Consider the following 25,678-nt stretch of genomic DNA (forward strand, 5'->3'; position numbering starts at 1 on the left):
TGTGGCTTCATGGATAAAACCACAAACCATCAATCACTAGGTCATTGGTTCAAGTCCCCTGGCTGTAGCGGTTGTGCCACAGCTCCTAGGCACTATATCCCCACTGTCAGTTTCCCTCTGTTTGCATTTGCTACACACTCAAAAAGCACTTCGGTGATCCCTTGCATTTATCCCCAAGTTGAATTATCCTTTGGGTCTATACCAGGTTTAAATGTGTGCATGTGTGTCACACATAAACACACTGCTATAGCTTCTGAGCATTCCAGAATTGAGAATTAAGGGTTTCTGGGACGAACACTGAACTGGGGCTTTCTATAGCTCAGTCGGTAGAGCATCGGGCTAGCATCCGGAGGTCTTGGGTTCGAATCCTGATGGAATCCCACTTTCTTTGCTCTTTTTTCCACTAATAAATTAATTTTATATTCAACGCTTACTCCCACAAGTTGTTGAATTTGTTCTTTATTACAAGTGTGACAGAGAAGCAGAGCTTTGCCTTTGTGTATTTCTGATGGTTTCTAAGACTATGCAATTAATCACCAAGGTCAAACGTATGACCACATGTTCCCTCACGTTGCATCATGTTGCATGAAAAGTCGCATGCGAAATGCAAAACAAATTTGCCATATAACTGGACTTTGAACTACACCGTATATCATTCCAGCATAATATATATACCACTCACACTCACTCTTTTATGCAGAGGAGTTCAAACATGGTTCTTCATAGGCCAATAGGCCAGAGGTACATTATGCAATTAATCACTTTTTATGGTTCTGGTGAAATTAATTTCCCTGCATACTTACCCGTAGGAGAGGAATGGCAACCTTTCCGAGGAACTCTGGGCTGCCGTGTTTGTCTTCGTCAAAGACCGTCACCTCTAAGACAGAATGGATGTCTTTCACTTGGCTTCAAGGTACAGAGACAAAATGTGGATAAAACAAACATGAATTTACGCCAGGTATTACCAGTGTTTCAAGCATTCTACATGGCACACATGACATGCCAACAAATATCTTCTTTAAGCATGCACACTTTTTTTTATTCAATCCACCAAATTCTTTTACCTTTAATCTGATCTTATCACTCTCATTTTAATGTACACATCATTTAAACACAGTGAGTTATTTCTTCATAAATCATTCACAAGTTATACCCCCCCCCCCCCCCTTCTCACAATGAGTGCATTGCAGAACAGCCACAGATAGTAGATTATCAGCTTCAATTAGATGTAACAATGCGGTTTTGGAATATCAATTCACAAGGCAATTCTTTCAGAAATACTTCACAAGGAAATTCTTTCAGACATACCTCACAATAAAGGCACTACTGCCTTTAATATAAACTGTGAAGATATTTTAATGCCATTAGATACTAATGTGTATACCTAGTTGTAGTGGGATATTAAAACAACACATAAAACGCATAGCCACTCCTTCCTCAAACTTATGGGCAAACTACTAAACATGATATCACGACTCAATTTTAAGACGATCGTGTACATGCACTGTAGGTGTGAAATATTTTGCAGTGTAGAAATTCTCACTAATTTCAGGTTCAACTTTCTATTGCAAAAATAGAAACATGTGAATGGTTTTGGACATATCAAATTTTTTAAAAAACACTACTCTTATCTGCAATATCATAAATGAGTGTAGCTCTCTACAGCATATGATGCACAGCACTGGGCACATGTCACTGCAGGAATTAGTCTCAGTTTTAAACTCACAACGTGAACACCTTGCCCCACTCTGGATGTAACGTCTTGTAGACAGTCTGTGTCTGTAGTCTGGCATTGACGAGCTCCAGAACACAGAACGGGTCGCTCTTTCCTGCAGCAAAGATCAGACAAGAAAATAGATAAACAACTCCATATCTACAAGGCGGGATTAAACCATACCAATCTTGGACTCTGGTGATTCACAGTTCACTATGTCTCCAATTCATCAGAAAACTCTGGAAAATATTAAGAGAGATGGATATTGACCCTTTCTAGAAAGAATTTAGTCGATGGTGAACTTTCACTCACCAGAGCCCAATTGTCACATTATCAGCAAAACAAGAGAGGACAACACTTGCTACAAACAAATGCACTAGTATATTTTAAAAACTATGTAATACTCACACAAGAAGAAAAAGGAAATAGTTGCAAAACACTAGGCTAGACGGGTGAAGATGCTGGTGCTTTAACTCATTATTACAATCTTTTTAATTCACTGCCAGTATTTCACAGAATAACGATATCTCTTTAATTTCAAACATATTTTGGTTAAATACAATCATTAATTTCATTTTCATAATTATCAATAGCCTCTGATTTGCTACATCTATAAGTGATCCCTGTATTGGCAACACATCAAAGCAGATGACAGTTAAAATTTCTGTCTCCAATTGGCAACTGTGTGTAACTTTCTCTCCTGATTTTGTACAGATTTAGTGGTTCTAACCAATATTGGGTAAGCAGTAAAATGCAGCATTGCTAATTTAATGAGTATACCGTGATCATTCCTGCTGAAGAATTACCCAAGGAGCTAACGGTTTAAACCACATAAAGCATATTATCCTTCCGTATGCCTGCCTGAATGAGCAGATGTCCCATACATCACTTCATGTACAGTACATACAATACTTCACTGTTACCAGCAGCTGCAACACATCAGTCAGAACAATCCCACTATCCATAAACTTTGACCAAAATCAAAGCCCAGAAGGGGTGCATAGAACATTTATAAAACATGTTACATAGCTCACACATACCTCCAATGTCAGCTGCTTGTAGATTCTGGGCCTTAATGACTATTTGAAATAGCAAAAGCAAAACAGAAGATAAAAAAATTAATGGAACAAAAAAGTAATCAATCATTTCACTAAGGCATATCGAATTGCAAGATCATTAGAAGTGTCGATCAATAGGCAAAGACAAGGGTTGTGTTGATTGCGTGAAAATGTCCACATGGGACTATACCACATGTTAGTTAAATGTGGACATAGCACTCCAGTTCAGGTGATTTAACACAAGCCTGTATGCATGCTAAAGGGGAATTCTGGACTAGTCAAAAAAATCAACACAAAGAAAAGGAGAGTAACAATCTACATGTATAATACTATGTACAACAGTGAAAATTTGATCAAAACCAGATGAAAAATAAGGAACCTATGAAATTATGAGGATTTGCTTATTTCACAAAACAGTTCTTGATTAAGCAGTCAATACGAATGTGCAAAAGGTGAGTTAGTGATATCATTGGCCTTAAAGATACAGTGAAGCACACATGTGATCAAACATTTAGACACACAAGGTCAACTAAAAATACTAAGGTAACATGCTTTGCAAAAAAAAAAAAAAAATGCAAATATCCAAATTAAAAACATTACATAGGCTGTGATATTTAGATGGGAAGTACAGTGTAGCTGATATTCCACAGTTTAAATTTAGGGAACAAATATGAAGCTTCTTTTAGTTTTCAGCAACATTACTTTATATTGCAATTTTCTCCTATCTAAAGTCAGCAACTCAACCAGGCTTCCCAAGGTGATGGAGAACAAATATCATAAACATATAAATATATATATATGAAGATATATCACATATACCTTTAACCTGCAGCCAGCCAACATCTTTGATATCCTTCAGTGAATTCAGGAGTCCCTGATGAACAAAAACATCCATAACAAGGAAGGTCACTTTTTATTTGCATTATTTCCTTGGCATACACGTATCAATCTTTATCATCTGCACGTACATGTAAGCATCAGGCAAGATTTATAGCAGCCCTTCGTTTATCATGGTTCCCCGGGGAAAATGATCCAGACTCAGACACTTTTGGAGTAAATATCATCTAGTGTCCGCCTAAATATCATCTCCTTGGCATTTCATGATGCTGAGAAGACTATAATCATCAGCACATATTACATCTACTCTGTATGCAATAAACCCCAATATTCATCATCAGGTATTCGTGCTTGGCTGACATGTGTTGTTTAATAATTCCACAAATAGAACCAATTTGATCTAGATATATGATGATCAGATGTTTGTTCTACATACAAATCACCTTACACAAATTCTCAGGAGATTTGAAATGACTTGCAAATGGTTGAGTTTACAGACTGAATACTGCAATATCTGTATATACCAGTAAATTTGATTTTAACTATTTGATGTCAAAACAACTTAAAACTATTGCAAAAATATGAAATGTCACAGGCTAGGAAGAGATGAGATTAGGTTAGAAGATTTTTACAAGCTGATTTCAAAATACAGGTAAAATTCATATCAGTAATACAACTCTTCATGATCAAAATGTTTTTTTTTTCTCTCTCTCTCTTTCTTTCTTTTATGAGATGCCATGAGGGAGTTATTTGCAATGTTACACAATTATTTTTCAACAGCAATCTAACTTTCAAATACCTGGTGTTGGCCTATAGAAATTTGTGACTAATCTGTCTCCTTCCTTTCCATCACTTCTATAACAACACCTACTATTCATTTGACTTTTTCTTGTCATTAGTCTTTTCACACACATACATCTTCCCCTCAAGAAGGAGGACTAAATGCAAATAGCAAAGAAAATGACCTCCAAAAAGAAGGAAAAGGAAATGATCTTGAAATACATGAATGTTGTCCTTTTTGCAAAAATGCCTTTGATGAAGAATAATTGGTCCATACACATTTCTATACTACAGATATCTATTTCTTTATTTCTTCACTCTAATGCAGGCACCAGTGATTAATTGAGACACGGCTATACGCCACTTTAATACGGCAATATTGCAGCAACATTTTGGGGGCAAATTATTTTTACTGCTTAAATACATAGCGTGGGACATTGGATAAGACGGAGAAAAATTTTCATCAAGTAGCCATACAAAATATCTCTCCCACTTAATACTTATCATAGAAACTAACATGTGTGATGGAATATCTAATGGTAGCAACAAGGGGATTTAGTGCCAGACCATGCATTATTCATATTTGTGCCAAATGCAGTGAAAGGTGTATTCCCATGTTTGAAACTTTGCATTGCACACAAATGGAAGATTCTGATCTCTCTATAAGAGCATTGTGTAAGTGAAATACCCCATTCCACAGAGATTTTTCTTATCGGTCACTCATCGCAAGCAAAGTCTGTTGCTTCCAGACACTTACCAAAGTGTATCGGATCACAGTCTGATGAATCCGAATCACAAGTCAGTGTCAGACATGTCACATCGGATGATCATGCCTCATTTGATCATGCCCGACACATCTAACAATGACCTGGCAGTCGATCAACACAAGTCGGATTCATTAGACTGCGATCCGATACAGTTCTGTAGGTTGCCGGAAGCAAAAAAACTTTGCTTCTGATGGGTGACCGACGAGAAAATTAAATCTCTGTGGCACCGGGACATTACGCCCCAGTCAATCGGACCAAGTGGGGGAAATCGTAATGATCGGCATTTTTCAAAATGACTACTGCTCAATCATACTGAGATGTAAGGCATCAGATTGAAACATGTTCGAGCCAAACTCACATATTTCAGGTACAGCTCTCTCTTGAGGTTGGGGTCTTGCTTGTAGCTGGCCAGGTCCGACACGTTCTCCGTGCCCACTGTCCCACTGATGGTCAGCAGGATCTCTAGGGTGCCTGCATTGTCCTCCAGCTCTACGGTCAGCTGGTGGGTCTGCTCCATGTCCAGGGTTGACAGGTCAATCTGGGCCCTGGAGTGGGGAAATGGCCAACACCACAAAAACTAACGAGACTTGGGCCTAAAATGTTCCTGCAGTGCCAAGCATCTGTTCACAGGTTTCAAAAATGTATTTCAGATTCACAAATTCTTTTTACTCTTTCACTACTGCCAACCACATCCAAATAGTGCTCTCCTCAAAATTTGAGTGTGCTATGAACAAATTCCTCATACTGTCCCCACTTTGTTACACTCATAGGATCAATTTCTTCTCAATAATATTCTCAATATTTCATTTTTTTCAGGTACTTTCTTGTCTCTTAAGTGTATGCCGTCTGTCCATTCTGAGTCTGTATGCAGACTGTTACCAGGGCTGCACAAAAACACCACCAACTTGGCGGTCAATCACCAGCATGACCAATCAGCGTCGAGAACTGCATCAATCTGACCAATCAGAATTGAGAATGACATAATACTGCCAGCGTAATTTATTATCATTTAAAATCAGCAAATTGCAAGAGAAGCCTGTCACTACTATGAGAAGTGGGTAGAGCTTTCTATTATTAGACTGAAACCTGTCTCCGTCTCATCACCTTCCCATGATGTCGTCCTTTGAGCCGAGGTCCTTGTCCCAAACCGAGATGTCGAGGGTGGAAGACTGCTCCTCGTACATGCGCAGGTCAAACCGCTCCATCCATTTCGGGTTCAGCGTCTTGCTCTCCACCTTCAGAGAAATTCAATTTTTTTTTTTTTTTTTTTGGTCTACTGCTCACTCTTAACCTCTTAAATCCTTTGTGTGTTTGAGTGTCAATGGGTACTGTGTATTACAAACTGTCCAACGTCCCTGACACATAAAGGGTTGAGTTTGACTCATCGGGGAGATCACATTCCAGAGATTATGATACAGAAAGGGTTAAAGGTCCTGTTTACCTTTGGGAGCAGTGATTTAAAAAATGTTCAATATATCACTTTTGATGCATATGTGTAGGTCAGTTGTATCACATAACATCCTACCATACAAAATTTTTGCAATAAAGCCTAAAATACATTTAAGGAGATATCACTATTTTTCTCATTAAACCATAAATGTAGATGGTTTAGTCTGGAAACATTTCTATTATATCTATTGATCACATTATATATATCTAACAATATTTAACATCGATTATACTGGTTCAAATTTTTACATTGGTTGTTTCTATCCTTAACTCACATTTTAGAACTATTTTGAAGCACTAATGCTGGGTTCTTGTTTCATCTGCAAATAGTAAATTATGCCTTTAAGTTTGACTCATCGGGTAGATCACATTCAAAAGATGATGGTACCGATGAAAGGGTTTGAGCCATTGCCCATGTGGCCTGGATGTGCCTGAAACACTGAAACATGGAAAATTACCATTTCTTGGAAGGAATGGGTTAGAGGAGAATGCGGCCAAGGGAAGTCTATAACTGACAGGAAAATGATAAGTAAAGCACAGCATTGAGCCTAACCAAATGTCACTTGCAGACATTGCATCTTCAATGAAGAATGTAAAAAAAAAAAAAAAAGTTGCCTCTATCATATGGGACTGAGCATTTCAGTGGGTAATGGATGCTTATCATTTAACCACTGCACAAACAGAGCTAAAAGTATGATTTTTTTTTTCACAACTTTCCCTGCAATATTCTATGCATACATAATAATTACAGGTACACTATGCATGCTCTTACAGCAATGAGCATTATGTTATGTACACAAACAAAAGGAATGTCTCCCTGTTCTAAGGGTCTGGGAAAAGAGTAGATGTTTTCAGTCACGCATCACTCCACTCACCCTGCTCTTCCACTTCTCCCCGCCCAGTTTGAACTTGACGTAGGGATCGCTGAAGCCGTTGTCGTCCATGGGGATCATGTTCCGTCCCTCCAGCAGTGTGATGGTGACTACCCCTACCCAGGTTTGGGACTTGCCCTTCCGCTGGGTGGCCGACCGCATCTCGCTGTCTCTCCTCAGTCTGAGGCTGAACTATATTAAAAGGAGGGGGGGGGGGGATTTGAATACCATATCACAGGGGTCATTCTTTGGAATATTCTAATTTTCATACTTTTACACAGTCCATGCTTCTCATTACTAAATTAATTGGAATCTTCACTGGAAAAGCAGCACCACAATATGATCAAACTTCATGCTACACAATGGATTATTCACTAGTGATGGACAGGCCAATACAAGCACTAGATATTTATTTGAGCACAGTGTACTTGTACAATCAGCATGATTACAGCTGTTATTGTACCAAAAAGAATTATTGTTTCAAGATGGCAGTACCTTTTTTTCTGATATGATTTGACATTTTGAAATGCTTTTTTACAAAATGGCAGTATTTTATTTTTTCTAAAATTTTCTAAAGTTCTGAGTTCTTTTTCCTGCATGGTGGTGGTGAAGATCAGAGATCTCTTAACTGTGGTTTTTCATATTTTGACATACTCAGAACTACATTTAGATTCATACTCAAAAATGTGAAATCAAATATATGCTAGAGACTTCCCAGCACTCACCACAATATTGTTGAATTTCTTTTAAAGTGCCACACTGAATGTCACTACATTAAAAAGCATGAATCTGCCACTCACTACATTTTCTCAAGATTCAATTTATTGCATGAAAAGAAAATATCACAATTTTGGTGAAATCTTAAGTCCCACATTCATTAAAATCTGATACACGATGAAATTCTCCAATAACTACATGAAAAATAGAAAATTCAAATTAGGTCTCATCATAAATCCCTGAAAAAAAAAAAATATATATATACACAAGTAAATCATGGTTGTCAAAGAATTTGAGACAACCTGCCAGCCAATCAAATTTCCACTCTGACACAGAAAATGTCAGGTGGAGAAAATATTTAGCGAGGTAGGGAATAAAAACGAGAAAAAAAAAACAACAACAGATGGATAAAGAGAAAGAGAGAGAGACTGAATTTCTGAAGAGGGTAAGCCGAGACACCACAAATACAATACACCATCGTGCATATATACGTAAATAATTAGCCGTCTCCAGTGTACTCGAGTGTTCTCATGTGAATCCAGCCTCCCTCTACGGGGCGGATACAAGGGCCATTTGATCCTAGTCCATCTCATCCTCAGCAAGTCAAGGGCGTGAAGAGGGCATACAACTTTCCACATTCCATGTGCAAATTGAGGGTGAAAGTGGAATAGATGCCTAGCAAACTCACTCTGCAATTCAAAACAAACCACTTGCACTTTTTTTTTTTGCATGTGTGTGTGTGTGTGTGTGCATGTCTGTGGGTTGAGTATCAACAGATTCTTGTCATACAACCTGTAGTTAATGTCTCCTGTTCCTATATTTAGCTATAGGCCCTATATGCATATATTTATGGTATAAAGACATATTACTTACAAATCATCTCTCTCTCTCTCTCATATGGGGTGAACTCAAGGATGGCATATCCACAACTCAAAACAACTATATAATATATTCTCTGCTTTTATATTGTCCATCCACCCGGCAAACCTCAAACCTTAATAGAATCATCCAACCAGTTTAATTCATTCATTCATAATCAATTCCGAAACAGAAGTCATAAGATACTTTACAATAGACTTACCCTATAAGTCAAAGACATTTTTTGTGTGTGTTTCTATTTGTACAGATTTTCTCTCCCTCTCCCATACACTACCTGAATGCCACTTTCTCTTTCTTGATGATATCACTTGTCAAAGTGTAAATGGGGCTATTTTCTAAATAGTATATTTTTCATTCTTTCCTTAATAGGACCACTTTAGCCATTTGTAGCATTTCTTCATTTTCACATTCACATCTTTATTTTGGCAGTCATTTCATGAATTCATTATCACTTTCATGACATACATAATCTGCGACTGGTTGATAACATAAACTAGCACCTCCCTTCTATCTACACCTTTCATTCATTCATTCATTCATTCATTCATTCATTCATTCAGTCATTCAGTCAGTCAGTCAGTCAGTCAGTCAGTCAGTCATTCAGTCATTTGAGTCTATTCTTCATACAACATGAATGGTAACAACAGCCTTGCTTCATCAGTGTCTTACTCATTCTAATAATTAGTAACTCATGAAAATTGCGTTGTGTTTAACTTTATTTCGTATAATTATACCATAATACCATTTTGCAAAGCTCCTTGGTCTTTCCTTTTCACTCACATTTTCATGAACTTATACAGTACGTTTTTCACTGAATTTCCTTTTTGTCCCTTTTCCAATGACTAATACTACACTCATGTATGACTGTAACATACTGTTTTCATTTTTTGTAATGTATATTACCACTGTAACATCATTTGTAATTGTAACTGATGAAAAGCAATAAACCTATTGAATTTGATTTTTCTCTATTCTGTCATGTATTCACTGGCTCATTCTACGCTTCATTTGAAATGGCATGTCACATTTATGACTTCATCACTGCAGCACAAAGGACTTGGAATTATATTTTGCCATTCCAAGTTTTCCTGGAAGGCATGGGGTACAACTTTAGAATAGCTTGTGGTCAACTGAGTCATCATATTTCCATGTGGCTTATAGGGCTTTCCAAATGGGCTACAATTAAAAACTGTCCTTTAGATTTTTCTTGAAGATATGAATACATTACAACATTATAATAGCTTGTGATCATCTGAGTCATCATATTTACATGTGGCAAACTAGGCTTTCCAAAGGGGCTATTAAATCAGAAAGTGTCCTTTAGATTTTTCCTGAAGATATGAATATCTAGTACGTTACAACATCATAAAAGCTCATGTCATCCGAGTCATCATATCTTCTTCATGTGGCTCAGAGGGCTTTTCAAAGCAAGAGGAAGCGACATAATAGTGAATATGCGTTTGATTATAAATGGCTAATTGCAGGACACACTTGTGATACCTGTGACTGATATCTGACAGTTTATATTAAACACATCTCATCACATTCATGCTACCAAAGAGGTCATCAAACAGTCGATAAAGACTGCAAACAAACAAATTCATCATGAGCACCAATCTACAATCTTCCAATCATGAGTCATCCAGGAGAATTCTGATTTCCACTAATTACTCTCAAAACACACACCCCCAGCTATTTGCATTTCATAGCAGTAAAGTGATAGCTATGTGACAATCAGTATAAATAATATCATCAGTGATCATGGAAAGCATCTCAACTGAGCGATACCAACAACAACAAAAAAGTTCAGTGTGGGCTCTCTGTTCTTCTTCTTTTCATGCAAGAGGACTGAGGTTTTACCTACAAAATTGGTTTTAACCCGTTGAGGATGGGCTGATTTTGCTACAACACGCATTTTCCATAGACACTTGGCCGAGTATACACGGGACTCATCCTCAACAGGTTAAAAAAAGAAATGATAGCTGGATACATTGTGTTAGTTTGTTGTTGTTTTTTCTTCTTCTTCACATGATAAGAATGGAATACAGCAATAGAGAAACACTTCTAGGCATTCCTGTCAAGTTTGCAAAGCTAGCTCTGATTATGAAAAAAAAAATGGAATTTAAATGTATGCGTCTCTTGCCTGTCAGCATCTGGATTAAGCAGGCAAGGATTTTTTTTTCTTTTTTGCTTGTACTGTAGGGGGAATTAAGGTATAAATAGCTGTTCTCTACTGGCCTTTCATTAAAAGTTTGGGGTTAAATTTGCACATCTTCAACATTCAATATCATATGAAAAACAAAGTATGAGAACATAGTTGTATTTATGTATGCACAAATGCACACACACACACACACACATACATGAATTATTAAAAAATATATAGTATATAAACTCAAAATGTACACAGACATGATAAAAAGGAAAAAGACATTTCTTTCATCATTTCCAAGCAGTCTAGAAGACTATCCATGACAGACTACTTTCCCATGCTACATAAATTCCCACATTTCCAGAGCTCTCGCTACAACACAGCTGCTAAATGAGCAACATGCTCAGTCTGTCTTCCTCTGAATGTTCAGTACAAGTGAGATTATACTGTCTCCTCCTACTCAATAGTTAAAATGGGGCAAAACGAGGTGGCTCAAGATGGGAGAGGACATCAAAACCTTGTAAATACCTTGTCAATTTGAAAAAAAAAAAAAAGAGGAGAGATGAGCAACTGAGTCAACATCAGCTAATATCACAGGAGGAGCAGACGCTTTTTCATCCCACAACTTACCCAGGAAATTGAGTGAGATGTGATCGAGCTGCTCGTCCCGGCGGCTCCGCGACTGGCCAGAGCAGCAGAGGGAGAGAGAGGGGGTGGAGACGCGGGAGGAATAGAAATGGGGACGGAAGAATTTGTTGCTGCGGATGGACTTCCGTCCGGCATCTCATCCGATGACGGGCTCGGATCAGACATTGTTTCGAAAAGAAGTATAAACCCTTTACGCACAGCTCAATTGAGTAAACACGAGATGGCAAATGAAGCAACAGAAGTTTGGTTGAACACGTTCACTCTCTTCGTCACAGAACCACTGCTAAGTTTCCTTGACAGAAAACTGCTCACTTTAGAGCTCGGCGGCGAAAGAAATGTAGCTAAGCACACTTGCAGAAGAGTGTTTTCTCGTTGTTATGTAGAAGGATGACCATACTCCTTGGAGACTGTAGAATGTGCTGAATAATATCTGTTTTAATCCGACCAATGCCGATGAAACTGTGCACTTTAATAGCTAAACAACACATACACATCTGAATGGTTGTTCTCATTATGTTGCAAGGTTCCAACATTTGTCAATGTTAATACCTGCAAACTTTTCATTCAGACTGAATACAGCAAAAATGTTTGTGCTCAAGCAAAAAAGAAGGAGGTATACAATAGTCAATGCAGCTGCAAAAAGTGATGACACGGCACTCACATTGGTAGGCAAATAGAACTGTTTGACCAGCAGTACACACAGACTGAGAAATGTTCACAGGATGTGGGCAGAAGGTCCAGATTGTTCAAACGTGATCAAATTCCACCTGCACATAAAACATATGCCTTTTTTATTTCATATGAAGACAAAATCCAGATGAATGATGGCAGAAGTAAGATTTGAAGTGTATGTCATTGAAATGACAGCATGTGACACCATTCACAAATCCAATTACCACAGACACAGCATCCTCTGTTCCTGTTCAGTGCCGTTGCTGAAAACAAAAATATTCCTTTGCAACATATGCTCGTGACAAAATCACATAATCCAATGATTCCATCCTCAGCGTTAAATAGAAACACCCGAAGTCAAACTGACGGTTTTACATCAAACATTCAATCCAATCCTTTCACACCCCTTCGCATGACAGTTAAAAACATTCCAGACGACTTTCAAGTTTCGCAGCAGAGGGTGACGATTCCGAGCCTAATTTGTGACAAAACAAGATTTATGGAAAGACGCAAGCTTTTGTCAGGGCGGTGGCGGTGGTACATATGTAGTAGTGGTATAGTTAGTGGGGGTGGAAGTCACATCAGTATCACTGCCTAACTATGACATGGGTGGGGAAAAAAAATGGCTATGTGGCATAATTGCTTTGGCTAAATAATTACCACCAATCAGCCCTGCAATTACTCAAAGTCTGATATTGATTGCTAACACAGCTGTTACCCCTCATGTGTTTACCTCAGAAATACAAGAAAGAAAGAAAGAGAGAGAAAAAGTGTGGGAGAGAGCATGAGAGAGGCATGCATTAATGGGTATAATAACTTGCTTACAAAGTAATAATCAGCTATATCCCACAACTATCCTAGCATGCAGCAAAGCACCTTTTTTTCCCCCTTCTTTTTTTATGGGGGGGGGGGGAGAGACATGGGAGGAAGGGTTCTTAACACCAGCAGACTTGATTGGCCAATTTTGCTCACTGAAATGTACGCTCATCATTATCATCATCAGCATCTCTTTCATTATCAGTAATATTAAGATTATTTCTATCAATCAGATCATTGTTACGTCTGTCATCAATTCTTGCTAAAATTCGTATCACCAGCATCAATATCATCTGTCATTTGATTACCAAACATTGTTTTCCCAACATCATCATTCAAAGTTCTTGTTTTCCATGCAAAGGTTGCTTTCACATTAAGAGAAAACTTTTATTCCTTTTTTTCACCAAGTTTGAAGGTTGCCTGTTTTAACCAACCCAGTCTGCAAAAAAATTGATAATAATAATAATCTAAAAATAGAAAATATGGGTTTCCAGGTAATCTCATTACAGCATCTAGCATACTTTGCAGAGCCCAGAGACCTGAAAATGCAAGGGTGTATACATGTATGAGGGGACAAAAAGCATAGTGCACACATTCTGAATTGCACTTTGCTAGAAGATAGGTTTCAATGCTGCAACGTAATTTTGACAAAGGAGATTCAGGGGAGACCACACCCAACCCATATACATGGTCTCACAGGTGTGGGAGGGACGGGAACCAAATTTGCATTGCAACTGTACCTGAGGTTTTGACTCATTTTGACTGAGCTGTGTGCAAAGAAAAGGAGAGAAAGAGCCATGGTCAGTGTGATTTGACATTAGGATATAGGCAGGCTTTTGCAAATCCTGAGAATCGATTACGATTGTAGGAAGTATTTTCCTGGATTTAATCTGAAGTAAATGCACACTCTTTGTCCTGTGGGTATATATTCACCATCACCACTGATATCTCTGAAAATCTCTGTGCAAGTGCCACTCTACCTATACAGATGACAGTAGCAATCTTGTGGAAACAATTCTCATTTCCACTTAACTTTATTTTATTTCACATAGGGTACAGGATCATCAAGTAATGTTACATCTTGTACCACACTGTCTCTTGGTTTGCAAACAACCAAATAAAAAGCAGAAACTTTCTGTGATTCCTTTTACATACAAACTGTACATACACACACACACACACACACACACACACACACGCACGCACGCTTACGCACACACACACACAATTATGAAGCATATTCCTGTCAACGAAAGGTGAAAACTTATTGTGAATGCTAAGCACATTTTGGATGTTCATACTATTTCAGAAGTGCAGCAATGAGTGTTCTGTCATCATTGAATGACCATTCAGCACATGATCATTGATCATTGACCCCATTGAGACTGGCAATCAAGTATCACTAGAATCCCAAACTTTGGCAGATCAAATGAGTCCTTCAGCATATCATGTGCACAGAAGGTTGGACAAACAACCACACATACACACACACACACACACACACACACACATACACACAAACAAACATACATACATTTCAAGATATGTTTAAAGAATATGTTGTAACAACAGCACTGTAGAAGTGATAAAAAGAAAAAAAAAGAAATGTTTGGTACATAAATACATTCTTACAAACAAGATATTTGTAAATAAATATGTTTTAATCAAAGCCCTGGGAATTCAGGGAAGAGAGAGTACAATGTTGTTTAATAGCATCTGCTAAAGGAAAGAATTTAAAAAGACCCCATTTCATATTTTTTTCAAAAAAGTTGCTATGATAACAGCTCTTAGTGTCATTGTAATGACAAGAATCCTGCTTCCTGATTGGCTGTTGCTACAAGAAGTTGCCATTCTACAACGCATTGCTATCATAAATCATTTATGTAATGCAACCAAGGGGAGTGGATGATGACTATGTATAAAGAGATGAAACAAAAGGGTCTACAGAACACCCCTCTGTTATTGCAACTGATTGACAAATTGCCCTACATCGACGTAAATAAGCACTGAATTGATCAGTGTTTAATAGTAGCCATGATAAAAAAATCATGGGCGTACATACTCGAGCAGGATTCGAACCTACGACCTCCTGATCACCGGACAGGCGTCATCTCCACTAGACCACCGAGCTTTCGCCCGACAGCAAGTGTCGGTTCTAATCCTTATAGCATGCAGCGGGTACTGCTTTGTTATTCAAATTCATGAATTTCTTCCGTCGAGATGTTTTCATTGCAACTGATTGACAAATTGCCCTACATCGACGTAAATAAGCACTGAATTGATCAGTGTTTAATAGTAGCCATGATAAAAAAATCATGGGCGTACATACTCGAGCAGGATTCGAACCTACGACCTCCTGATCACCGGACAGGCGTCATCTCCACTAGACCACCGAGCTTTCGCCCGACAGCAAGTGTCGGTTCTAATCCTTATAGCATGCAGCGGGTACTGCTTTGTTATTCAAATTCATGAATTCCTTCCGTCGAGATGTTTTCATTGCAACTGATTGACAAATTGCCCTACATCGACGTAAATAAGCACTGAATTGATCAGTGTTTAATAGTAGCCATGATAAAAAAATCATTCATGTTATTCAAATTCATGAATTTCTTCCGTCGAGATGTTTTCATTGCAACTGATTGACAAATTGCCCTACATCGACGTAAATAAGCACTGAATTGATCAGTGTTTAATAGTAGCCATGATAAAAAAATCATGGGCGTACATACTCGAGCAGGATTCGAACCTACGACCTCCTGATCACCGGACAGGCGTCATCTCCACTAGACCACCGAGCTTTCGCCCGATAGCAAGTGTCGGTTCTAATCCTTATAGCATGCAGCGGGTACTGCTTTGTTATTCAAATTCATGAATTTCTTCCGTCGAGATGTTTTCATTGCAACTGATTGACAAATTGCCCTACATCGACGTAAATAAGCACTGAATTGATCAGTGTTTAATAGTAGCCATGATAAAAAAAAAATCATGGGCGTACATACTCGAGCAGGATTCGAACCTACGACCTCCTGATCACCGGACAGGCGTCATCTCCACTAGACCACCGAGCTTTCGCCCGACAGCAAGTGTCGGTTCTAATCCTTATAGCATGCAGCGGGTACTGCTTTGTTATTCAAATTCATGAATTTCTTCCGTCGAGATGTTTTCATTGCAACTGATTGACAAATTGCCCTACATCGACGTAAATAAGCACTGAATTGATCAGTGTTTAATAGTAGCCATGATAAAAAAATCATGGGCGTACATACTCGAGCAGGATTCGAACCTACGACCTCCTGATCACCGGACAGGCGTCATCTCCACTAGACCACCGAGCTTTCGCCCGATAGCAAGTGTCGGTTCTAATCCTTATAGCATGCAGCGGGTACTGCTTTCTTATTCAAATTCATGAATTTCTTCCGTCGAGATGTTTTCATTGCAACTGATTGACAAATTGCCCTACATCGACGTAAATAAGCACTGAATTGATCAGTGTTTAATAGTAGCCATGATAAAAAAAAAATCATGGGCGTACATACTCGAGCAGGATTCGAACCTACGACCTCCTGATCACCGGACAGGCGTCATCTCCACTAGACCACCGAGCTTTCGCCCGACAGCAAGTGTCGGTTCTAATCCTTATAGCATGCAGCGGGTACTGCTTTGTTATTCAAATTCATGAATTTCTTCCGTCGAGATGTTTTCATTGCAACTGATTGACAAATTGCCCTACATCGACGTAAATAAGCACTGAATTGATCAGTGTTTAATAGTAGCCATGATAAAAAAATCATGGGCGTACATACTCGAGCAGGATTCGAACCTACGACCTCCTGATCACCGGACAGGCGTCATCTCCACTAGACCACCGAGCTTTCGCCCGACAGCAAGTGTCGGTTCTAATCCTTATAGCATGCAGCGGGTACTGCTTTGTTATTCAAATTCATGAATTTCTACATACTCGAGCAGGATTCGAACCTACGACCTCCTGATCACCGGACAGGCGTCATCTCCACTAGACCACCGAGCTTTCGCCCGACAGCAAGTGTCGGTTCTAATCCTTATAGCATGCAGCGGGTACTGCTTTGTTATTCAAATTCATGAATTTCTTCCGTCGAGATGTTTTCATTGCAACTGATTGACAAATTGCCCTACATCGACGTAAATAAGCACTGAATTGATCAGTGTTTAATAGTAGCCATGATAAAAAAATCATGGGCGTACATACTCGAGCAGGATTCGAACCTACGACCTCCTGATCACCGGACAGGCGTCATCTCCACTAGACCACCGAGCTTTCGCCCGACAGCAAGTGTCGGTTCTCATCCTTATAGCATGCAGCGGGTACTGCTTTCTTATTCAAATTCATGAATTTCTTCCGTCGAGATGTTTTCATTGCAACTGATTGACAAATTGCCCTACATCGACGTAAATAAGCACTGAATTGATCAGTGTTTAATAGTAGCCATGATAAAAAAAATCATGGGCGTACATACTCGAGCAGGATTCGAACCTACGACCTCCTGTTTGTTATTCAAATTCATGAATTTCTTCCGTCGAGATGTTTTCATTGCAACTGATTGACAAATTGCCCTACATCGACGTAAATAAGCACTGAATTGATCAGTGTTTAATAGTAGCCATGATAAAAAAAATCATGGGCGTACATACTCGAGCAGGATTCGAACCTACGACCTCCTGTTTGTTATTCAAATTCATGAATTTCTTCCGTCGAGATGTTTTCATTGCAACTGATTGACAAATTGCCCTACATCGACGTAAATAAGCACTGAATAGATCAGTGTTTAATAGTAGCCATGATAAAAAATCATGGGCGTACATACTCGAGCAGGATTCGAACCTACGACCTCCTGGGCGAAAGCGAAAGCTCGGTGGTCTAGTGGAGATGACGCCTGTCCGGTGATCAGGAGGTCGTAGGTTCGAATCCTGCTCGAGTATGTACGCCCATGATTTTTTATCATGGCTACTATTAAACACTGATCAATTCAGTGCTTATTTACGTCGATGTAGGGCAATTTGTCAATCAGTTGCAATGAAAACATCTCGACGGAAGAAATTCATGAATTTGAATAACAAAGCAGTACCCGCTGCATGCTATAAGGATTAGAACCGACACTTGCTGTCGGGCGAAAGCTCGGTGGTCTAGTGGAGATGACGCCTGTCCGGTGATCAGGAGGTCGTAGGTTCGAATCCTGCTCGAGTATGTACGCCCATGATTTTTTTATCATGGCTACTATTAAACACTGATCAATTCAGTGCTTATTTACGTCGATGTAGGGCAATTTGTCAATCAGTTGCAATGAAAACATCTCGACGGAAAAAATTCATGAATTTGAATAACAAAGCAGTACCCGCTGCATGCTATAAGGATTAGAACCGACACTTGCTGTTGATCAGTGTTTAATAGTAGCCATGATAAAAAAATCATGGGCGTACATACTCGAGCAGGATTCGAACCTACGACCTCCTGATCACCGGACAGGCGTCATCTCCACTAGACCACCGAGCTTTCGCCCGACAGCAAGTGTCGGTTCTAATCCTTATAGCATGCAGCGGGTACTGCTTTGTTATTCAAATTCATGAATTTCTTCTGTCGAGATGTTTTCATTGCAACTGATTGACAAATTGCCCTACATCGACGTAAATAAGCACTGAATTGATCAGTGTTTAATAGTAGCCATGATAAAAAAATCATGGGCGTACATACTCGAGCAGGATTCGAACCTACGACCTCCTGATCACCGGACAGGCGTCATCTCCACTAGACCACCGAGCTTTCGCCCGACAGCAAGTGTCGGTTCTAATCCTTATAGCATGTAGCGGGTACTGCTTTGTTATTCAAATTCATGAATTTCTTCCGTCGAGATGTTTTCATTGCAACTGATTGACAAATTGCCCTACATCGACGTAAACAAGCACTGAATTGATCAGTGTTTAATAGTAGCCATGATAAAAAATCATGGGCGTACATACTCGAGCAGGATTCGAACCTACGACCTCCTGGGCGAAAGCGAAAGCTCGGTGGTCTAGTGGAGATGACGCCTGTCCGGTGATCAGGAGGTCGTAGGTTCGAATCCTGCTCGAGTATGTACGCCCATGATTTTTTATCATGGCTACTATTAAACACTGATCAATTCAGTGCTTATTTACGTCGATGTAGGGCAATTTGTCAATCAGTTGCAATGAAAACATCTCGACGGAAGAAATTCATGAATTTGAATAACAAAGCAGTACCCGCTGCATGCTATAAGGATTAGAACCGACACTTGCTGTCGGGCGAAAGCTCGGTGGTCTAGTGGAGATGACGCCTGTCCGGTGATCAGGAGGTCGTAGGTTCGAATCCTGCTCGAGTATGTACGCCCATGATTTTTTTATCATGGCTACTATTAAACACTGATCAATTCAGTGCTTATTTACGTCGATGTAGGGCAATTTGTCAATCAGTTGCAATGAAAACATCTCGACGGAAGAAATTCATGAATTTGAATAACAAAGCAGTACCCGCTGCATGCTATAAGGATTAGAACCGACACTTGCTGTCGGGCGAAAGCTCGGTGGTCTAGTGGAGATGACGCCTGTCCGGTGATCAGGAGGTCGTAGGTTCGAATCCTGCTCGAGTATGTACGCCCATGATTTTTTTTATCATGGCTACTATTAAACACTGATCAATTCAGTGCTTATTTACGTCGATGTAGGGCAATTTGTCAATCAGTTACAATGAAAACATCTCGACGGAAGAAATTCATGAATTTGAATAACAAAGCAGTACCCGCTGCATGCTATAAGGATTAGAACCGACACTTGCTGTCGGGCGAAAGCTCGGTGGTCTAGTGGAGATGACGCCTGTCTGGTGATCAGGAGGTCGTAGGTTCGAATCCTGCTCGAGTATGTACGCCCATGATTTTTTTATCATGGCTACTATTAAACACTGATCAATTCAGTGCTTATTTACGTCGATGTAGGGCAATTTGTCAATCAGTTGCAATGAAAACATCTCGACGGAAGAAATTCATGAATTTGAATAAGAAAGCAGTACCCGCTGCATGCTATAAGGATTAGAACCGACACTTGCTGTCGGGCGAAAGCTCGGTGGTCTAGTGGAGATGACGCCTGTCCGGTGATCAGGAGGTCGTAGGTTCGAATCCTGCTCGAGTATGTACGCCCATGATTTTTTTATCATGGCTACTATTAAACACTGATCAATTCAGTGCTTATTTACGTCGATGTAGGGCAATTTGTCAATCAGTTGCAATGAAAACATCTCGACGGAAGAAATTCATGAATTTGAATAACAAAGCAGTACCCGCTGCATGCTATAAGGATTAGAACCGACACTTGCTGTCGGGCGAAAGCTCGGTGGTCTAGTGGAGATGACGCCTGTCCGGTGATCAGGAGGTCGTAGGTTCGAATCCTGCTCGAGTATGTACGCCCATGATTTTTTTTTTATCATGGCTACTATTAAACACTGATCAATTCAGTGCTTATTTACGTCGATGTAGGGCAATTTGTCAATCAGTTGCAATGAAAACATCTCGACGGAAGAAATTCATGAATTTGAATAACAAAGCAGTACCCGCTGCATGCTATAAGGATTAGAACCGACACTTGCTGTCGGGCGAAAGCTCGGTGGTCTAGTGGAGATGACGCCTGTCCGGTGATCAGGAGGTCGTAGGTTCGAATCCTGCTCGAGTATGTACGCCCATGATTTTTTTTATCATGGCTACTATTAAACACTGATCAATTCAGTGCTTATTTACGTCGATGTAGGGCAATTTGTCAATCAGTTGCAATGAAAACATCTCGACGGAAGAAATTCATGAATTTGAATAACAAAGCAGTACCCGCTGCATGCTATAAGGATTAGAACCGACACTTGCTGTCGGGCGAAAGCTCGGTGGTCTAGTGGAGATGACGCCTGTCCGGTGATCAGGAGGTCGTAGGTTCGAATCCTGCTCGAGTATGTACGCCCATGATTTTTTTATCATGGCTACTATTAAACACTGATCAATTCAGTGCTTATTTACGTCGATGTAGGGCAATTTGTCAATTAGTTGCAATGAAAACATCTCGACGGAAGAAATTCATGAATTTGAACTCCTCTGTTAGTTCACCGTTGGGTATGAATCAATCATGTATCATTCTCTAGAAAGTTACTGCTGCCCTAATGGTTATGTCCAGTGATCAAAACGTGAAGGAAAGAAATCTTCCCACTGAATGAGAAATATGAGAAATGTGAGGTGGTATCATGCAACGTAAGGCTTCACATTACTTTCTCAGCATTGAAGAACCAAGATTAGTTTAAATAACTTGCACACAATGTGGTGACTCAGCATTCAAGTTTGGTCTGTGGTATGAAGTACTTGTTTTGGAAAATGAAAGTACCTGATGTCAATTTGCCTGTATTTGCCTTTTGACTAACTCTTATTTTAACTTTGTGATTTAATCCTGGCGCACAAACAGAAACGGAAAGAAGAGCACATGTATCCAATATTAAAACCGAGAGTGAAACAGCCATTGCCTTGTCACAGGACACCGACATTTGACCCCTAAAACACAATAAAACCAACATATATTACAGCACGTACGACAACAGACATAACGCCTAGTTAAGAGTAGAATGTGTACAATGGGTAAAAACCATTTAAATCAATAAAATGAAAAACAAACAAACATAAAAATTTAGAAGAGTGATGCTTGATATGTGTAACATGATGAGGAAAAAAACCCTGATATTTAGAGTACATATCTTTTTTCATAGAAACAGAGAGACAGTGACTGCAGTTGTCCCTTATTTCATCCTTGTGGTTTTGATATGTATACTGTATACAAATATACATACATGTGTACTGTACACACACATTTTATCGTCTTAGGGAACCACTAAAGCCAATCAACCTCATAATTGCTTAAGGCTAGTCAAATTAGGTGCACAAGTGAGTGAAATGTAAAGACGAACAGTTAATCCAGCATGGGTGGAGAGACAGCCAGCCCTTGGCATTTAAGTTCGTTTGACAGCTCTTAATGGCGTCCTTCAGCACTCACAACCCGGCTACACTACGTAAGACCTTGCCATAGGTACCGGCATCAGTTGGACGTAATCTACAGAAGATGTTGACCTATTCCACGATAGGAGACCTTCATACACTGTACATGTAGGCACCAAGGAGAGTCTATGCCACTACTAGTCTTGCTCTTGTGAAAGCCTGTCAAGTCTGACAAATCAAAAATTGAATATGAAATTAGACTGTCCTAAAATTCTTAACTTGTGTCACACTGTTATCAATACTGATACTGGTTGCAACCATGTACATTTGTATGCAAAGAAGATGAGGTGACCATATATCACTGATAATAACATCCAATTGGCTTGTACATGACAAGATTATAAAATTACATGCTTTGAATAATCACACCAACAGCTGCCTTATCAGCCAAAAAGGAACAAAAAAAAAAAACCCACTCACTATCAGCTTATCAGCCAAAATGAAACAAAAAGTAAGAAAAAAACCCCTCAATAATGGTTTAACAGTTAGCATACTCTAATGCAAGGAATACACTTTTTGTTTCATCTTATCTAAACTGAGGGAATCTGTTAAAGGCCAGTGTGTAGGTCAGTGAGAGATATGCCAGACTCTAAAATTTGCCACCTCATCTAATCTACGGACATATGTGAGACCAATATGTACTGCTCTGTAAAAACACTTGAAAAGCTTTGTTCTGGAACTTTTGTTTGTTTGTTTGTTTGTTTGTTTGATTCTTTGTAACAGAACTTGTTGTAAAACAAGGGGAGGGGAGGAATACCCCTCCAAGCATTATGCCACTCATGATGCTCATTACAGTACTCCAAATCCCACATAATCATTATGGTTAACTTGTCTTCCTCTTTAAATTTGCATCACATGGTTATAATAGTGTCACTCTCTGATATTCAAGTAACAATGAGATTAATTTTGCATGACACATGTACCCAAGTCTCCATTTTTCCTTTTATTTTTCCATCTGGCATAAACTATAAAGTGCATCACAACAACATGAATGCATGCATATGGAGTATTTACCAGCTTTATCATCAGAATAAGACAAACATGCTAAAACATCCTTCAGAAACATCTATTTCCAATAGACATCTGAAACCGAGTCTCGTAAAGACTCGGCACACCTTCAACTGGTATGCAAAACCATACAACCATATGCTGTAACAGACTCAGTGAATAATAAAAAAAAAAAAAAAAAAAAAAAAAAAAAAAAAAAAAAAAAAAAAGCCCTGAGGCTGATACTGGGTTTTTAAAACCATATTGAAACCAAAACAATAAACAAACAAACAAACAAAAAAGTCTCTGAAATTCATGGAGTTGCCAATTTACAACCCCTGACAGAAGATCTTGGGTTCCCTATGGCAGCTATCCTCACCCAGGTGGCAGTCAGTAGATGTGAGTGAACTCTTACCAGTAAACCAATGATATTACACACCTGTTCAGTATTCACATTCCTTCACATTTATAGACTCAAGAATTCACATTTTCCTACCCCACATGCTGCAAATGGAGCAAGATCAAGACGAGATGGCCTGGAGAAAAGTTGATTACCTTGTCTATATCTATGATACAACCTTATACCAAAAGTGATTTGCGGACACACTCCAGCACCAACGCAAAAATGATGACAGAAATACGGAGAGTGAGGGGAGAAGTTATCCCAGTCCTACGGAAAATTAAAACCCATTCATTCAACCTGTAATTCCATGGAAGGCAGCTCAATTTCAAACAGCTTAACTACCAAGAGACTACAATGATGGAGCATCCAGTATGGATTTAAGGTTGCCTGTCCCAATGCTAACAGAAAACAAAACTCCACAAAATAAAAGCAAAATCCAGACTATAGGAGAGGCTAGGATCACTCTTTCAGACATCGTCTCCATCATTCTCTACCTAATTGGCATTGCCCTGTCACTGAAAGAAGAAAAGATGGATGAAATATGAATGCCACTCACTCAGGAATTGTAAACAGAGCCCCAAGTAGGCATCACACTATCCATCCCCCCCCCCCAAAAAAAAGAGAAAAATATATATGAATAGATGAAAATAAAATTGAAAGGATTCCTGCTGCATTACATGCATCAAAATTGAACCCTCGTCAACTTGTGCCTATCAGGTACAGTCATAAAATGTGCAACTGGTCAGAATCCAGTAAAAGGTGTTCACTCCAAACTCGATTTACTTATGATTAAATAGAAATCATAAATCAAAGAATAAACATTTCTATAAAGTATTGAAATTGTTCATAGTAAAAGCTATTATGTGACCTCTATCATAATTTTAATTATATGTGACCCTGCACCTCAAAACAAACAAAAAGTCGCCAGACATGAATTTTTAGTTAAGACCATATTCTGAAAGAGCACACTTTAAGCTTTAAAATGATGTAAAACTCAAATCAAATGGACTCTCCTAACCCATCTAAATATTGGAAAGAAAGCACAAACTCGGGAAAAGTGTGAACTGAGAAAAGAGGCTCAGAAGTACAGTGTCTATTCAAGCGCTTAATCTCTACCAAACCGTGCTGACTGTGCGATGAATGGGACAAAAAACAGGAAGTAAACCACCAGAGTAACAACAATGAAGGGATTATCAGATTAAACTGAAATTTGGCGTGCCTTATTAACACATTCTGTCCATAATTAATACCAACTTTCAAAGCAGTAGCACTATCCTTTCAAAAGTTATTAGAGTTGAAAGTGAAGAGTGTGGACAAGGTTTTTCAGAAATGAAAAAGGGATTCCAAAGACACACCTAATCACACTCGTGCCTTTTTCAGAACCAGCATTCTTTGGATTGCTCGACTGATTTTTGTCTCTCTTATTTCCAGAGAAATTCCTGAAAGGTGGTCTGTTGTCATTTCTGTGGGTCAGCTCATACTCATCAGCCATCAAGGCTGCTTTATGCAAACTTGTCACTTTGTGATCATCCAAATGTGACCTCACACTGAAAGCAACACTCTTTTTGAATTCTTCCAAGAGAACAACCTCACGTAGGTTATCAAAATCCTGATCCACTTTCAGGGATCTGTACCACCTATCAAACATCATTTCTTTTTCACGAGCAAACTCAACATGTGTCTGGCCTGGTTTGCGGTACGAATTTCTGAACTTATGTCTGTATGCCTCTGGCACCAATTCATAAGCATTCAACACTGCTTTCTTGACTGTAGCATAGTCACGTGATTGCTCTTCAGAGAGAGATGAGTACACATCAGCTGCTTTGCCGACAAACACACTTTGAAGGAGCAAGGGCCAAAATTCC

At 39.2% G+C, this 25,678-nt stretch overlaps 1 protein-coding gene and 1 non-coding gene across 2 annotated transcripts in view; one reads left to right on the top strand and one right to left on the bottom strand.

The window, feature by feature from the left end:
- The window catches only part of LOC140230764 (multiple C2 and transmembrane domain-containing protein 1-like), a 101,493-nt gene that overhangs the window by 14,528 nt on the left and 61,287 nt on the right, over positions 1-25,678 (bottom strand). Inside the window, exons 6-12 of the mRNA XM_072310902.1 lie at positions 7,481-7,669; positions 6,261-6,391; positions 5,515-5,701; positions 3,592-3,646; positions 2,755-2,793; positions 1,727-1,829; positions 804-906 (exon numbers count right to left, since the gene is read on the bottom strand). Of these exons, the coding sequence (XP_072167003.1) occupies positions 804-906; positions 1,727-1,829; positions 2,755-2,793; positions 3,592-3,646; positions 5,515-5,701; positions 6,261-6,391; positions 7,481-7,669 (807 nt within the window). The remainder of the gene's footprint in view (positions 1-803; positions 907-1,726; positions 1,830-2,754; positions 2,794-3,591; positions 3,647-5,514; positions 5,702-6,260; positions 6,392-7,480; positions 7,670-25,678) is intronic.
- Positions 20,196-20,268, top strand: Trnat-ggu (transfer RNA threonine (anticodon GGU)). The gene has a single exon. It is a non-coding gene; the product is annotated as a tRNA-Thr (tRNA).

This window comes from Diadema setosum, chromosome 7, assembly GCF_964275005.1.
Source record: "Diadema setosum chromosome 7, eeDiaSeto1, whole genome shotgun sequence".
NCBI classification, from domain to species: Eukaryota; Metazoa; Echinodermata; class Echinoidea; order Diadematoida; family Diadematidae; genus Diadema; species Diadema setosum.